Source organism: Bos grunniens, chromosome 12 (genome assembly GCF_055505025.1).
Source record: "Bos grunniens cultivar Pamir isolate PY7600 chromosome 12, Bosgru_T2T1.0, whole genome shotgun sequence".
NCBI classification, from domain to species: Eukaryota; Metazoa; Chordata; class Mammalia; order Artiodactyla; family Bovidae; genus Bos; species Bos grunniens.
Genome location: NC_141176.1, coordinates 82161590 through 82179987, shown reverse-complemented (window position 1 = coordinate 82179987; position 18398 = coordinate 82161590). Strand labels below are relative to the sequence as shown.

The 18398-nt window shown below is 42.5% G+C and overlaps 1 protein-coding gene across 50 annotated transcripts in view; it reads left to right on the top strand.

The window, feature by feature from the left end:
- The window catches only part of DOCK9 (dedicator of cytokinesis 9), a 298290-nt gene that overhangs the window by 165436 nt on the left and 114456 nt on the right, over window positions 1-18398 (top strand). For all 50 annotated transcript variants that reach the window (XM_086330406.1, XM_086330405.1, XM_086330365.1 and 47 more), the window contains exons 8-9: window positions 5502-5676; window positions 6602-6669. In XM_086330406.1, the coding sequence (XP_086186532.1) occupies window positions 5502-5676; window positions 6602-6669 (243 nt within the window). The remainder of the gene's footprint in view (window positions 1-5501; window positions 5677-6601; window positions 6670-18398) is intronic.

Sequence of the window (18398 nt, the reverse complement as noted above, 5' to 3'; positions counted from 1 at the left end):
CTGTCTATGAATTAGCAGATTTAAGCAAACACTTCCAAAAATGGCTATATTTGTGGTAGAACTATAATGGCAGATGTAAAAATTGAGTAAAGGTTTGTTTTTCATCTAAAGTGGGTGCGCGACAGGCAGAATTATATTGTAGGAGCCCTGAGTGCTCTGGCAAATGTTTTTCTTCTTAAAACCTGGCTCATCCACTTTTTAACTATGTGACCTTGGACTAGCTATTGACAGAAGTTTGTTCATATGCAAGATTCAGATAATGATAATATTTCCTTAATAGGGTAAATAAGTTAAAGGATTGGATGAATTAACTTGGAAATATTTGGGACAGTTCTTAGCATCTCAGTGATGACTTTTATCATCATAATACCCATGGCAGAGTAGTATATATCGATCAAGAGGTTGGGTTTCAGGTGCAGACTGAGTTCATATCCCCATTCTACCACTGACCAGCTCTGTAACCTTGGAGATATGATTTAACTTCTCTGTACCTCAGTTTCCTTGTTTGTTAAATGGGGATAGTGATAGCACTGAATGTGGTTATGGAGAGGATTAATCAATACATGTAAAGAGCTTAGAACAGTGCTGGCACTTGGTAAGCATTCAGCCAATATTAGGTATTTTTGTTGCCATAAGTGCTGTTATAGTTGTAGAGTGAATCTTAAACATTATTTTAATTATACATAATAGATGGCACTAGTGGTAAAGAACGTGCCTGCCAGTGCAGGAGATGTAAGAGACATGGGTTTGATCCCTGGGTCAGGAAGGTGCCCTGGTGAAGGACATGGAAACCCACTCCAGTATATTTGCCTGGAGGATCCCATGGACAGAGGAGCCTGATGGGTTACAGTCCATAGGGTCACAGACTGGAGTGACTTAGCACTCATGCAGTGCATGAGCATGTTAATATTATAGAAGATTAGACAGTACAGGTAGTGCAGAAGTCCCCGTTGGCCCCCATCTTTCCCTTTCTCAAAGACCTGCCGTTAACAGTTTGATGTGGCTCCTTCCATACCTGTGCGGAACTGCCTTTGAAAGCAGGTTGGCAGTTTCTCCATCTGCACGTTCATCCATCCATCCACTTATCCCCTCCCTTCCCATTTCCCAGGAGGATCTAAGGTAGCAATTTACAAGGAAAACCAAAAATATAGGATATTATACATTTAAAGTGGGTGTGAAAGGTGAACCAGGAGTCAGAGTAGGGAAGAGACAAGATGGGATTAATTTGAGGGAAAAGCATATATTTTAAAGAACTAACGCCTGCTATGGGTGGATGACACACTGGCTCTGCGCTTTCTAGCTCAGAGACCCGTTTGGTGGCACAGTGTCTGTAGATACAAACAACCAATTAGTCAGAAGCTGCCCGAGTAATCTCAGAATGAAGCCCATTCAGACATTTCTCTTGGGGGCCCTCATACAGAGGGCACTGTGCGATTAATGAACAATCTCCTTGACGACTCCTCACAATAGATGCAGTCACCGTGATCAGAGAGTGCTTCCTTAAAATGAGTCAGTATCTGCTGATGACATCGGCCCAAAGCTCAGTCCTTTAAGAAGGGTTGTTTTGTGGGGCCAGTGTGACTAAGGTTAGAGACACAGCTCTCTGGTTTGGCCCTTGCTTATGTATTCACATGTTTATTTAGAATTAAATTTTGTTCTCATCCAAAATAGTACGTTCATTTGATTTAAATGTCAAAGAGCAGAGAGAGGAAGCACTAGAGGTGCATTCCTACCAGCATCACCCTCACTTTGCCTACTCCCCACTCCCTGAAAGGATCATTTTCAACTTTTCCCACTATTTTAAAATTTTTTCTGGGCTCTATGTCCATATTGCTAGATAAGGAGTGTTTACTTCTCTTTGTTCATCAACTGTGGACGTTATGTAATGCTAGAGAGGATTTCAGCTTCTGCAGCCCTCCTAACTGCTCTAATCTGAACCAGTTCAAATTAGATGGTGACTCTCTACAGTCACCATTCTGGAAATTCCCTTTGCCTTCCTCCCTGTGTCAGAGTCCCTGTTTTCAGGATCCTGTGTCATCTTCTTTCACCCTTTGCTTTCTTACTTGAGAGGAACACATCCTCCAATTGCTTCCTGGGAAATTATTCATAGGATCTTAGTTTTTTGAGTTAGTCTGTCTACAGACACCTTTAGCTTTGCATTCATACTTGACTGACAGTTTGGCTGGGTATCAAAATCCAAGGTGAAATTTACCTTATACATTGAAGATCTTCCATTATCTTCTAGGTGCTAGTGTTATTTTTGGAGTCTGATGCCATTTTTACTCCCTGTTGATCTTCTCTTTATCCCTTATGGATGGTAACCTGAAGTTTAGGGTATTGTGTCTTGACTGTTTTTTTTTTTTGAGTAGCGTTTTTGGTGAAGCATAACATATAAATAGAAATCACACAATGAATGTGTTGTTACTAAGTTTGGGTCGCTGTTGTCTGTGTGTGCTGAGAACCCTGTTCTTGTTCTGGAGACTCTGTCCTGCGTGTTCTGTCCACCTACATCTTGTGAACTCTGGGCAGTCTCTTCAGTCAGCAGAACTGTTGGACTCTGTTCAGGCTCACCTTCCTGGGTCCAGGCAGAGAGCTAAGGTGCTGGTAGGGCTCACCTCATTCGTTTCCTTTCTATCAGGGATCGTAGGGCTGCACTGATGGTTGCAAAATATCTGGAAACAGTTGTTTCATCTCTTTTGCCCAGTTTTTTAGTAGTTAATGATGGGAGAAGAAGTCCAGACCTTGTTGTTTCATCACAGTGAGCATGGAAGTTAGGGGTCCAGACGGGTCCAGGCTCAGATGGCTGCAGGTGCCAAACCAATAAGTTAGGTGGAAGAAGAGGTGTGCTTGTAAAGCAATGGGGAATGCTAGGGACTCAGACGAACTGGAACACAGGGCTCCCTTCAGTGGGGAGCTGATGCTGCTGGGGGCACTGCCAGCTCCAGGCTGCTAGATCATCTGAGGTTTTTTTAGGAAAACCAGAAATGCAAAATTGTAGTTAAATCTTGGTCTTTTAAATTACTGATGGTTACAACAACAGCAGAAAAGCACAAACACTGTGCAGTACTGAAATTTTAAAAGGGGGTGGGATACAGGAAAGTGTACCTAGGCCCTAGGTCGAGATGACAACACCACTTAATGTCCGTTGAAAATTAATTTTGCATCAACAGCTAATTGACCCCATGGTGCTCTCAGCTTGTGACCCAGCCTCAGCTGAAAGCTGCCGCTATGTAAACCAAATTATATCAAAGAATGTTTATTCAGCACGTAAAGGGAGCCATACCAGAGTGCATAATCAATGACAGTGAAGTAACTTCTTGTGTGGGATTCCCAAGTGGGAGTTTCATTTGTATTCTTAAGCTGAGAGACCTTTTCATTTATGTTTTAGTTGAATTTTCTATCATTGACTTTTTTTTTTAAATTATTAAAGCAAAACTATATATAATTGGTAACATCATTTAGAAAGTAGAAATAATTACTTTTGTTTTATAAGATAGTTGTGATGCCTGTCTTCAGCAGAGTATATAGATGGTCTGCAATATGGAGTCAATGCATAGGTAGTCTGCAATACGGAGTCAGTGCATAGATGGTCTGCAGTACAGAGTCAATGCATCGATGGTTTGCAGTAAAGACTTCCTGATCATTTTATCTCTGGAGCATATTTCAGACTCTAAGGTTCTGAGCTCAGTGGCCATCACTTCCTTTATATTCCTTTTGCAGGTGTGGCGGATGGCATTTTGCATTTAATGAATTGTATCTAAGGCTTCAAAATTTTTAAATCATTTGTTTCTATCTCCATATCTGTTTGTAAGCTAATCACCAAAATTAATGGCTTAAGAGTTACAGGTTTGTTTGTTTTTTTTTTCCTAATATTGCTTTTGGACATTGTAAAAAAGTTAGTTGATCAATGCTGTGAGTTCAAAGAAATGCCTAAACTAAAATTTAAAAATAGACCCGAAATGAATCTTGAGCCCCTATTTTAGGACCTTGAAGTTGATTACACTTATTTTGTGGAGAGTGAAACTGAGGCTTAGAGAGAGGAATAACTGGGAATCAAGACCTGCTGCTAGCCCCACTTTTACCATAGTTTCCTAATAAGAAGCGCATGAGGAGTGCTGAGAACTTCTTTCACACCCGTCTTCAACCCCTCCTCTGACGCTTGCTGTGAAGTGTGCCCAGGGCGTGGTGGTCCACATGCTCCTCGGGAGCAGCTCTCTGCTGAGAACCATGCTGTAGAGGACTCAGGGCCACCTTTGGGAGGCCACCCTGTCTCTGAGAGCTTCACTGAGGCCCCCCAGGGCCAGCGGCTAACCAGCCAGCATTTTAATGAGTGAGCTCTCTGCCTGGCCCCTGCGTGTAAGTGGCAGTGTGTGACGTCACGTCCCTCACCCTGTCCTCGCCAGGAGTCTTGTGTCACACTGCTCGGAGCTGACCCTCTGCCTAGTGCAGGCCCCAGGGTGATGTACCCCTGGGGTAAGATTGATATTATATGGAGGCAGGTTTGTATCGTCACAGCTGGGGGCTTGTGCTGCTGGCATCCGGGGGTAAGGCTAGGCTGCTTCCACATGGGCTGCAGGGCCCAGGACCATTCCCATAACAGAGGGCCCAGGAGTCAGCAGTGCCCAGATGGAGGAACCCTGGCCTCCCAGCACATTCATCCTTTGAATACAGTGCACGTGGATTACGGTTTTTATACTTTGGGCAGAAAAGCTGGGGGCATGAGGGAAGCCGGGGGAAGGGAGACCTGGTGCCTAAATACCTTCTGAGACTCATAAGTGGTGAGAAAGTTCCAGGTAAGGGAGTCAGACCTACTGGTAGATAATAGTAGTGTTTAGTAGTGTTTGTCGCTTAATCGTGTCCAACTCTTTGCAACCCCACAGACTGCAGCCCGCCAGGCTCCTCTGTCCATAGGATTCTCGAGGCAAGAATACTGGGGTGGGTTGCCTTTCCCTTCTCCAGGGGGTCTTCCTGACCCAGGATCGAACCTGGGTCTCCTGCATTGCAGGCAGATTCTTTACCATCTGAGCCACCAGGGAAGTCCACTGATAATGGTTTGCTTTAAAAATGTGATACCACATATTACTTCATTAAAAAAAAAAATAGGAGCTAGAGAAATTGAAAAATTTTCAGTGAACTTTCATTCATTCAGATATTTTTAAAGGGCCTATTACCTGCCAGACAGTGTTCTAGAAACAGGGATGAAGGAGGGAAGAACAGAAATCTGCCCTGAGGAGCTCCCATTCCACTGGATGGGCCAGGCAGCAAATAAGATAAATATGTAAAATCTGTAATGTGTCAAATGGGAAAATAAAGCCACGAAGAAGATAAATCAGGGAAGGTGGAGAGTGATGAGGGCTGAAGGGGAAGGGGCTTGCTTTTTTAAATGACTCGATCTGAAATGCCGGTGAGATAGTACTCACCAGCAGACAATAAAGAGAAGAATTTTCAAGGATGACCCAATTCTTCTAAAATATGTTTCTTTGCCTCCTTCCCCCTTTCAGAACAACAAAGTCAGGCGTTTTGCTTTTGAGCTCAAGATGCAGGACAAAAGTAGTTACCTGTTGGCAGCAGACAGTGAAGTGGAAATGGAAGAGTGGATCACAATTCTGAACAAGATTCTCCAGCTCAACTTTGAAGCTGTGATGCAGGAAAAGCGGAACGGAGACTCTCATGAAGGTAGGCAGGTGTGGCTCTCTCCAGGTGTGCGAACGCTCCACCGTGTCTTCCGTTTCCCCAGAGGATGCAGGAAGTAGATGACTGACAGGTACAGGGAGGTGGGACACACGTGAGCTCCTTACAGATGGGCTGCCGGCATTACAGTAGGATGTCCTACGCTGACGTCATTTGTGTAAGGAAATCGTGTAATGGGAAGAACCACAGCTTTGGAGGCAGAAAGGAGGACCTGAGTTCAAGTCCCAGCAATACCCTTCATCAGCTATGAGACCTCAGGCGAGCTCCCTATGTTTTCAGAGCCTTGGTTTACTCACTTGTAAAGTGGGAATAAAAACAGAACTTGCTGGTTGGTGGGAAGGTTAAGCAAGATAATGTATCTCAAGTGCCTGGCAGAGAGTAAGCACTTAAAATGCTAATTATGGTTTTTATTGTTATCATTAATCATATCCTTTGGAATTTTCGAGTCAGAGTTAGGATGGGCAGAAGCCACAGATTAAATCAGTGGGTGGGGAAATCTGGCTACATTCTTGACAATTCACATTTTATTTCAGGCCTTTGGACAGGTGATTCCCAATCCTGCTGGCTATGCCTTAGAAGTGCCTGGGAACCTTTAACAAATGCCATTCCCTTTGTCCCACCAGAGATTCTGTTTTAGTTGGCCTGGTGGGTGTGGCCACGTGGCCTGCTATCCATAGCTAATGACAGTTCTGCTTAAACACTGCCCAGGCTGTTCCACCATCAAATATTCCATGCTCACTCCTGGGCCTGGCATCAGCATTTTTTAAAAGCCCTGAGGTGTTTCTGTTGGGTATCCAGATTGAAAACCACGGTATTCCAGGCGACATAAGAGAGACAGCCTTCCTTCTCCTGTTTTAAATAAGATACACTCAACTACAAGTGACTTGGGTCATCTCTTTTACTGTTTTAGATGATGAACAAAGCAAATTGGAAGGTTCTGGTTCCGGTATAGACAGCTACCTGCCTGAACTTGCCAAGGTAACACCACGCTAAATCTTCCACTCTTCATAGGATGGGGTTGCAGTGCTTCACAAGTACGTGGTAGTGAACTGCTAAACTCATGGTGCTGCTGCTGCTGCTGAGTCGCTTCAGTCGTGTCCGACTCTGTGCGACCCCATAGACGGCAGCCCATCAGGCTCCCCCGTCCCTGGGATTCTCCAGGCAAGACACTGGAGCGGGTTGCCATTTCCTTCTCTAATGCATGAAAGTGAAAAGTGAAAGTGAAGTCGCTCAGTCATGTCTGACTCTTCTCGACCCCATGGACTGCAGCCTACCAGGCTCCTCCGTCCATGGGATTTTCCAGGCAAGAGTACTGGAGTGGGGTGCCATTGCCTTCTCTGAAACTCATGGTGCAGTTACTGCTAATTTTTGACCACAGTCTTTGGTGAGGTAGAATACCATTACTGACCTGAGTCAGGTTTCAGTTTGTTTTCCAGAAAGTGCCTTGTGACATATTCTCTTTTTGTTATTCTTTGTTTTTCCTCCATAATATTTCATACCACATTACACATATTGAAGAAATAACCAAGATGCACAGGTAAATGTTTCCATGGTAACATGTTACTTACTGTGTTCACACATATGCTCCCTTATTTAAGTTAATAGAGACAATTCCAAAAAGGATGTATCTGTATTACTAGTAATCTTGTTACTGAACCAAAAAGGGTTGCCTGAGTTATATGAATTGTTCCTGGGTCACTCTGAATGGAAGAAAAAAATAGTTATACCTATTTTTTTATATAATTTTGAGAAGCTCAGAAATTACTGAAAAGCACAGAGAAGATCAAAACATCCACATTCCCACCACCCAGATTCCACACTTGTTACTGTATTGTTCTTTCAGTTTCAATATCTTTTAAAGAAATAAAATATCCTTTATAGTTGAAATCCTTTTTTAAGTATCATCCTTACTCCATTCCCTTCTTCCCTTACAGCCTCATCTAGAGACAACCACTGTTATGGATCTTCTGGGGATACTTCCTTTTGTTTTTCTTATCTTTACCAGTATATCTATCATAATAATATACAGCTGTGTTTTGCATGTTTAAAATGTTATATAAATGATTACGTAGTCTTCTGTACTTGCTTTTATTTTTAATTCAGCCTCATTTTTGAGATCCATCCAAGTTGGTGTGTAGATCAAATTCATACCCTTTATTGCATTGTGTAAGCATTTTATTTTAGCAGTTCTCTTATTTTCAATTTTTTTCTATTACAAACAATGCTACAAAGAATATCCTTGTACTTGTCTCCTTGTGTGCATCTCTGAATGATTCTTTTTAAATGAGAGAAATATCTTTGTCTTCCTTGGCCCTTTATATTCTTCCTCTGTTATTCCCTTTTTATTCTGTCTCTCTCTTTTTGTGTGTGTGAGAACACAGTGAAATAGAGACCCTACACACCCACATCTTAAACACTGTAATAGACAACATGGTTTATCTATATACCATTATAAATAGACTGGCATTCAACATTGACCTTCACTTTAAGACAACATAGCTGTTCAAAAATACAAAACTTACCTCCCTGGCTGGGACTTGAGAATATTGTTTTTCTTTGGAACCTGACTGTTACCACAGTGTCTTTTTAGCACCTGCCTATTACAGCTAATTTTAGTGCCACCATTGTAACCTTCTGGGCTGGAAGAGTTTGGCTCATGTGTTTGTTTTATGTTATGAACTTCTGTGTACCGTATTTACATTCAGATTTGCTTTTTTGTTTCTGGATATTTTGGGGTTTGTGATTTCTCAAAGCAAAATGTTTGTTGAAACAGATAATATATGCAGTTCAGTCTATAATTCAAAAAAGTAACTTTGTCCATTTACTGGGTGAACACAGTGGATACCTAAGAGAAGACTGATATTATTTGAGCTTTGTTTTTGTTGTTCAGTCACTCAGTTGTGTCCAACTCTTTGCTACCCCATGGACTGCAGCATGCCAGGCTTCCCTGTGCTTCACTATCTCCCAGAGCTTGCTCAAACTCTTGTCCATTGAGTCAGTGATGCCATCCAACCATCACATCTTCTGTTGTCCCCTTCTCCTCTTTCCCTCAATCTTTCCCAGCATCAGGGTCTTTTCTAATGACTCATCTCTTAATATCATGGGGCTAAAGTATTGGAGCTCCAGCTTCAGCATCAGTCCTTCCAGTGAATATTCAGGACTGATTTCCTTTAGGATGAACTGGTTGGATCTCCTTGCAGTCCAGAGGACTGTCAAGAGTCTTCTCCAACACCACAGTTCAAAAGCATCAATTCTTTGGTGCTCAGCTTTCTTTATGGTACAACTCTCACGTCCATCCATGACGACTGAAAAACCATAGCTTTGCCTTTATGGACCTCTGTTGGCAAAATAATGTCTCTGCTTTTTAATATGCTGACTAGGTTTGTCATAGCTTTTCTTTGAGATTAGTATTAAGTAGAAGTCTGTATTTTTCCTGTGAAGACATGTAAGAGCTGTGCCTTCCTTTCTTCTCTTATTGACTACTGCTACCTGGACAGCATGATTTAGAATTCCTTGGTTGTCAGACTTAAAGGAGACATAGATCACATACATTTATTCTTTAAAGAGTATATTTATAAGATACATTTGAAGCTGTTTTCAAACAGTGAGTAACAACCAAGTTAGCGGAAGCTGTTTTAATTGGTAAAAGGTAATTAAATTGGTTTTAACCTCCATTTCTCATTTATTTTTTGTTTTAATGTTTTATTCTTTTTTTTTTTTAACTGAAGTTGGACTTACATAGAGTGACGTGCCCGGGCACTAATTGTATAGCTTTCTGGATTTCATGTCGGCACACCCACAGAACCCCTACCCATGTCAACATATAGAACATTTCCAGCACCTCAGCAGACTGTCTTGTATCCTCCGTCTCAGCTGATACCCTTACTGTTTTGACCTCTATCACCACAGATTAGTTCTAACTCTTCTAGAACTTCCTAAAAATGGAAGCATACATACGTACTCTTTGTGTCAGGCTTCTTAAGCTCAACAGTATGTGACCCAGAATAAAAAAGTAGATAGAATTGCATAGAGAATACTAAAGTGTCCTGCCCTTAATCATGATAGATATTATTTAAGATACTATATATCATGCATATAAACACGTATATATGGAGAGAGAGAGAGAGAGTGTGTGTGTGTGGTTGTGATGTAAATGTATTTCTTACTTCGAGTCATGGTCGAAATCTAAAAAGTACAGCATTATAAGGGGCTCTAGCCAGACATCCTGGAATGTGAAGTCAAGTGGGCCTTAGAAAGCATCACTACAAACAAAGCTAGTGGAGGTGATGGAATTCCAGTTGAGCTATTTCAAATCCTGAAAGATGATGCTGTGAAAGTGCTGCACTCAATATGCCAGCACATTTGGAAAACTCAGCAGTGGCCACAGGACTGGAAAAGGTCAGTTTTCATTGCAATCCCAAAGAAAGGCAATGCCAAAGAATGCTCAAACTACCTCACAATTGCACTCATCTCACACACTAGTAAAGTAATGCTCAAAATTGTCCAAGCCAGGCTTCAGCAATACATGAACCGTGAACTTCCAGATGTTCAAGCTGGTTTTAGAAAAGGCAGAGGAACCAGAGATCAAATTGCCAACATCCACTGGATCATGGAAAAAGCAAGAGAGTTCCAGAAAAACATCTCTTTCTGCTTTATTGACTATGCCAAAGCCTTTGACTGTGTGGATCACAGTAAACTGTGGAGAATTCTGAAAGAGATGGGAATACCAGACCACCTGACCTGACTCTTAAGAAATTTGTATGCAGGTCAGGAAGCAACAGTTAGAACTGGACATGGAACAACAGCCTGGTTCCAAATAGGAAAAGGAGTTCATCAAGGCTGTATATTGTCACCCTGCTTATTTAACTTCTATGCAGAGTACGTCATGAGAAACGCTGGGCTGGAAGAAGCACAAGCTGGAATCAAGATTGCTGGGAGAAATATCAATAACCTCAGATATGCAGATGACACCACCCTTATGGCAGAAAGTGAAGAGGAACTAAAAAGCCTCTTGATGAAAGTGAAAGAGGAGAGAGAAAAGTTGGCTTAAAGCTCAACATTCAGAAAACTAAGATCATGGCATCTGGTCCTATCACTTCATGGGAGATAGATGGGGAAATAATGTCAGACTTTATTTTTTGAGGCTCCAAAAATCACTGCAGATGGTGATTGCAGCCATGAAATTAAAAGACGCTTACTCCTTGGAAGGAAAGCTATGACCAACCTAAATAGCATATTCAAAAGCAGAGACATTACTTTCCCAACAAAGGTCCGTCTAGTCAAGGCTGTGGTTTTTCCAGTGGTCATGTATGGATGTGAGAGTTGGACTGTGAAGAAAGCTGAGCGCCGAAGAATTGATGCTTTTGAACTGTGGTGTTGGAGAAGACTCTTGAGAGTCCCTTGGACTGCAAGGAGATCCAACCAGTCCATCCTAAAGGAGACCAGTCCTGGGTATTCATTGGAAGGATTGATGCTAAAGCTGAAACTCCAGTACTTTGGCCACCTCATGTGAAGAGCTGACTCATTGGAAAAGACCCTAATGCTGGGAAGGATTGGGGGCAGGAGGGGAAGGGGACGACCAAGGATGAGATGGCTGGATGGCATCACCGACTCAATGGACATGAGTTTGAGTGAACTCTGGGAGTTGGTGATGGACAGGGAAGCCTGGTGTGCTGCAATTCATGGGGTTGCAAAGTCGGACACGACTGAGCAACTGAACTGAACTGATAAGGGGCTTAACTGTTGTTCCCCCTCCCTACCCACCAGCCCACCTCACGCCAGCTCTCAAGTGTTCTAAAACCATTTTACTTAAAGAAGGTAGAAAAAAGCAGAAGGTAATTTTTCAAAGGGAAAAAGAAAACTTAAGCTGTGCCATCATTCATCGGCATGCTGCCATCCCTGCCCACTGTGGGCAGGTGTCTGTTCGCGAGACCTCTTGTCCAGGTGCCTGGTTGGTGGCGAAATACAGTATGAGGGGCTCAGGCACGTGTGTGCCCGACTCTCAGCCCCTCCGTCATCCAGGGCTCCAAGTGTGGGTGGTTTTGACTGTTTCCAACTCCCTTCGGTGTTTCTGGAGCAGGGATCATTGGTACCTGTTAAGAAAGGAGGAAGGTTGATTGATCACTGGTTATCCTGATTTTAGAAGGAATGGATTCCAGAGCTGCAGAATCTGAGACTGAATCTGGGGAGGTGGGGAGCAAGACTGGAGTCCCACAGCTGTACGAGAAGGGAGAGTTTAGTCAAGGGGATGAGGAAGTTAAGAGGTCGGTAGTGGGAAACAGTCCATGGGGAGGTCAGGCCACCGTTGAGCTGGATTGCAGAGAAAGGACTAGAACAATGGGGGCAGGCAAAGTTGTGATTTAATGGCAGGCTTCTCTCAGCGCAGCCCCTCTTTCTGCTTCATTCATCCTGTTGCCTCAGCTTTTGTTTTCTGCTGTGCCTGAGACATAACCAAACAGGATGTGAGTGAGAGGAAGCTGTTTTAGTACAAAAATAGTTGATATTTCATTGTGGAATGGAATGCAGGGGCCCTTGACATACAGTAGGAGTGATGTGGACTCAGGTTTTCGGCGTGTTTTGTATATTCCTGGCCCTTTTGTTGCTTGTACGTTTAGTACTGGACACCTTCATTGTTTTCTGATGGGGACATACTGTGTACACCCTAAAACCTGTGCCTTTCTTTCTGTTGTCTAATACAGAACCCAGTATTTGTTCTAAATGTACCAGCATTTAAAGTATCAAGAGTACATAGTCTTATAAACATTTTTATTAAACATACAAACTGTAGTTAAAGTTAGTTAATTGGTTTCTCCTCTTCATTGTCGAGGGGTAATATGATCATGTGGTAAACCTGATTACTATTTATTTGATAAATATTTTTTTTCTGGTTGCATTTACCTTAGGTAACATTGGAATGAATATGCACACACATATATATATCCTCTCCTGTGTAAAGATAGTATGAAGAAAACTCTCATTCTCCTTATATTTTCCTCCATAACTTTTCTATTTTTGTGTTCTTGCTGTACTCAGAAACAGCCGCTCAGTCTTAATTTGGTCTCCCCAAGTGGTTGGGAAAGGGAATTGTTGTTTGATGCTGAACCAAAATTGCTCCCATCCTATTACTGTGTAACTTGTTTTTAGGGAATGAATTTACCTTCCTAGGTAAATTTTCCACAATTTAATACGGGCTAGAAGGTGGTGTTTCAGACTTTAGAGTCTCGCTGAGGTTCAGTAAGCATCAAGGTGCCAAACTCACACGTATTTGTTAGAAACCAAAGAATTTCAGACACTTTCTCTGAGTTTTTACACCACATTGTAATAAATGCTTCCTTCCCTGTATCCTAGTCCAGAAAACTATGTCACTGTGTTACAACACAAAGGAATTGGCTAGGGTTGTGTTGTGAGGTGAGCTGGCATTCCATTCCTTGGGCTTCCTTATCTAGAATGTTTTATTGCAGCTTTGTGTCACAGAGGGTGTGATAGTAGTCCCAGGGAGTTAAATATCAGGGAAGTAGTAGAAACAAATCATGACAGCTCTTTAAATTAAAAAGTGTATATTCTGACTTCAAAGGATTTTGCAAAGTCTTCCTGTTTCCAACCCATTCTGTTTAAATGAGCCAACAGTCAGAATATTTTTCTGATGACTCACCCTCAAAGTACAACACTCTGGCCTCCGATTGTTTTACCTGTTCAGAGGTAAACTTAAGCTGTTCAGTTCAGTTCAGTCATTGAGTTGTGTCCAACTCTGTGACCTTATGGACTGCAGCATGCCGGGCCTAAACTCTGCAGTAGTTCTTCTGGGAACTCTTGAATGGATGGTTCATAACTGAAGAAAAGAAGAAAACATTGTCAGGCTGTATCATTAGTGATTAAACTTGGGCTTTACAGGAGTGGGTGCAATGGCTTTTGTTTTAGACAATTCATTCTCTTCTGTGATTTCTGAGAAGTGTCAATTTTTACAGAGAATGGCTCTGTCGTTACTTTTCTTTCTGCATTTTCCTCTCGGTTTCCTGTACGTGGAACCCAAAGTATCAGACGGACAGTGGGTAGGACGGCAGCAACCGGGTTTGGGGAGAAGCAATTGAGTTCTTCTTCCATCCACAGTATGGACTGACCTCAGGTTATTTTTAAGAGTAGGGCTGGTTTCTGTCACTTTGAGAAGTGCTGGACAGCATTGTCTGTGGGCTATTTTTTGTACAGTTCTGTTTTGTGGGCTCTTAGACTGTGAAAGTACTTATTACCCAAATTTATTTTATTTCATTGTCTTTACTAGAACTTAAGTGAAAATAAATATGTTTTCTACAATAAGTAAAAATATTCAAAGTCACATAAAGAAAAGTTCATCTTTTCCCTTCAACCTCCATCCCTACATTCCTGAGAGCACCAATGTTATTAACCTGTTATAGTTTCTCCTTCACTAAACCAATTGCTGATGGAAACATGTATACACATGTGTAGTGGTTTTGGTTATTTGTTTTTTAATGTGCTCATGATCTACACATTACTCTGAAACTTGCTCCACTTAAAAATATTTGTTTAAGGGTCCTTCTAGGGTCATACAGGCTCTAGTTCACTCATTGCCATCATTCAGTTCAGTCGCACAGTCATGTCCAATTCTTTGTGACCCCATGGACTGCAGCACGCCAGGCCTCCCTGTCCATCACCAGCTCATGGAGCTTGCTCAAACTCAGGTGTATTGAGTCGGTGATGCCATCCAACTATCTCATCCTCTGTCATCCCCTTCTCTTCCTGCCTTCAATCTTTTGTCTTCATACTCATTTCCGTAGCTGCATAATATTCCAAATATGGATACTGCACACTTTATTTAGTCATCTCCCTCTTCACGAGCATCTAGATAATTTTCTGTTTTTAGCCTACACAGGCACTGCGCAATAAACACCGTGACGTATTTAAAACTTGAATGCTCGTGCTCTTATTTCAGCGCTAGGACTTCCCCAAGGTGGGATTTCTGGGTCACAGTTTATCATGTTTTTAGCGCTTTAAATATTACCAGGTTACTTCCCCCAAAGGTTGTAACAACTCATATTCCTGTTTCTCTGCATCCAGAGGAATAAAAAATGGTGTTTCTCTGCTTTAATTTCTATTCTGCTGCTTAGTAGTGATATTTTTCATATTTTCATGTTTATTTGCCATTTGGTTTTTTTGCTGTCTGACTTGCCTGTTTATATTCTTTACCTATTTTATTTTTTCTGGTCTAATAATTAAAGAGTGTCGGTACTGAAACCAGACAACCTCGGCTAGAAGCCAGACTTCTATTTAGTGTTGTGAGTTTGGAGCAAACTTTGGAGCAAAGTGTTTGCTCCAAACATGTCCCTCATGCCTCAGTGTTTTCCCTTAAACAAGGATAAAATAAGACTTGCCTCCTAAGCTTGTACCAAATTTAAATATGCTCTTAGGGTAACATCTAGCATAGAGATATTGGCTGTTATGAATGAATACCCCATTTTATCACTGATACCTTCGTGTATTTTATTATTCTCTGGCTCTGGGGCAAAGCCACATTTTCTTACTGCCTAAGTTTTACTTGGTAATTGTTTCAAACACTATTTATCAGATGTACCCTCTTTTTAAAGCACTCTAGGCCTTGGGAGGGCTGGGAGGAACTTTAAGAAGCTGAGCCTGCTTTTTATCTATCTCAGAGCAGAGCTGTCGACGTGTGTAAGGTAGAGTATACACTCTGAGGTTATTTTTACATCTAACATTGTCCCTTCTTCCCCAGTAAGTGGTTTTTCTGGTGAAGAATATATCTCTTGGATATTAGTGGCAACATTAGCATGCTTTGAGTCTATTTTGGCTAGTTGATTTTTTTTTTCTTTTAATGTATCTGCATCCCTGTTTGCCCTCCAATTATATGGAGCCCTTAGCAGTCATTCCTGCTTTGTTCATTTCTCATCTCCTAGTCTGCTCGAATCAACAAACATCTTTCAGAAAGGCACCAGGGAATGCTTCTACATTAAGGATCCATTCCCTGGTGGCTCAATGGTAAAGAGTCTGCCTGCCAATGCAGGAGACATAGGAGACTCGGGTTCAATCCCTGCTTCGGGAAGATCCCCTGGAGTAGGAAATGGCAACCGATTCTACTATTTTTGCCTGGAAAATTCTATGGACAGAGGAGCTTGGTGGGCTGCAGTCCATGGCATCGCAGAGTCGGACATGACTGAGAGCACGCTCTCCTGCTACTATGCCAGTTGTGCTCCAGTGTCTGAGATCATAAAGTTTGCCCTTGTTCAAAGAATCCAGCAGAAATTCAGGAAAAGAATGTGTCACTGTGGGTGGTGGCTCACAGCATGTAGTACTGATATTTTTGTTAGGAAACCTCATGGACAAAGTAAAGCAAATTCTTCTTTGGGTTCAGTTAAGTATATTCTGCGTGCACATATTCTGGCCCTTTTGATGTGAAAAACCAGGGAAAATGATGGGCTTGATGGATTTCAAACTTTGTCCACCCCCTCCCAGCTGCCCTGCAATGGGCAAAAGCATGAGCTGATCTGTAGGAAGGCCCCTGAGCCTCCAGAAGCCTTAAAGCTGCAGGGAGAGGAACAAGATCAGCTTTGCCATGGAAGGAGACTTGAGCCAGCACCTTGTTGAATATGTTTACTTGGAAATGAAAATTGAGTCCAGGGAGGCTGAGTGGCTTGCTCAAGTTCACACAGCTAGTTCACAACTGAACTAGAACTAGTATCCAGTTTCTTAGCTGATATTCTGGTGGTCATTTCATTCTGCTCGATGTAGACAGTTGTTTAAATATAGTCATGATGGAGTTTGGGTCATTGCATTACAGGTAGATTCTTTACTGTCTGAGCCACCAGGGAAGCCCTTGCATCATGGCTAAAAACATTTTAGAATAACTCCATGGCTGGGAAAATGAAGACGATACTTAATTTCCAATTGGCCATGATTAGAAATGTGATAATAGACCTCGGTAAGCTACCAGCAGAGAGGACTAGATGCCCTCTCCAGTGGTTGTCTCTGCTGATCATGTGCTGAGATGTGACTCATGATCTTTGAGCAAAGGAGCAGATGAGAGAGGATGTTTTATTAAGAGCTCTGACTGCCAGGAAGAGCAGGGTATAGATTTAGAGGCATCAGGTGTGAGGCACAATGTGGCTGGAGATGACTTCTGTGACTCTCCTAGAAGCTTCCTCTTCTGCCTGTTCCCAGATCGCACTGCTCCAGCCCCCATCGCTGCCGCTGTGTGTCTTCTCTTCTTCTGTCCATCCCTTCAGTGTTGGGGCTTCTGGGTTTCCGTCCACAGACTTGCTTTCACACTTTCCCCAGGGACCCTCACCCACCCGCCAAGACTTCTGTGCTGAGGTTCTCCTTGTCTGTGATTCCAGCCTTCCTCCCCACCCTGTGTTCACATTGCATCTTTCTGGCTGTCTACTGGATGTTACCAGTTGGGAATCCCCCAGGATCTCCAGAATCCAGTCTCCCACCTTCTCAATAAACCTGCTCTTCCTCCCAGCTTAATTGTCAGCCAGCAGGCCACCCAAGGCTAGGAAGGTGGGGTTTGTTATAGGCCTTGCTGTGAGGCTGGGAGCCTGTTGTCATAACCTGGGAGAGACCATGTGGATCTCCTGGTCTTTCCCTTTTTAATCCATCGCTTCAGCCCTACCCGTGGGGCAGATCTATTGTAAAATGTAAATTCCCTTGATGAAAATATTGCAGAATTTTTTGATTCTGGATTCTGGATTCTTAATGAAATCCCCAGGCCTCACTATACAAATCTGACTCATTTCTCTACATTTTTCCTTATGTGCCATTCATTGTAATGAATGACTTGGTCATTGCTCAAGTGTGAACTTGTGCTTTTATACCTGTAGTCCCTCCGCTTAGAACGCCCTTCTCTCCTTTTCTGGCCAAATGTCCTTATCCTGCAAGATGGACTTTCCTCCTGGAGCTCTTTCTCGTGGCCACCCCCTGGTGCAGGTTGGCTCGCTGTATGCATGGTTTCCTTTGCCGTTCGTATTGCTGTTCATATCCTGTCTTCCCACATGGTATTCCTTGGGGACAGGGACTGCACTTCACTCATGTTTGTGTCCTTAACCTGACATAGAATATGTGCTCATGAATATTTATTGAATGAATCAGCATTTCCCCCCTTGCCTGCCACCAAAACCAACGGCTGTCCCTCAAGATCCGCCATAGTTTTCTTTATTCCACCATCCAGAACGTCTTCCTTCCCCATCCTTTACTTTTACCCTCAAGTCACAGGCTGGACTGTAAGTCCTTTCTGCCATTTGGACTCTTTTCTGCTCTCATTATCTATCCTTTCTCTGCATCCTTTTCATTCGATCTGAAATGCGCATGTTTTCCTCCTTTTTGCTGTCTAAATTCTACCTCTTCATTCAGAGCTGGTCACCTATTTCATTACTCTATGAAGCTTTTCCTGATGGTAATGTTTAATTATTCTCTTTTGCTTTGTTTGCATTGTTTTTTTTTTTTTTCTTTTTTTTTAAATTTTATTTTATTTTTAAACTTTACATAATTGTATTAGTTTTGCCAAATATCAAAATGAATCCGCCACAGGTATACATGTGTTCCCCATCCTGAACCCTCCTCGCTCCTCCCTCCCCATACCGTCCCTCTGGGTCGTCCCAGTGCACTAGCCCCAAGCATCCAGTATCGTGCATCGAACCTGGACTGGCAACTCGTTTCTTACATGATAGTTTGCATTGGTTTTG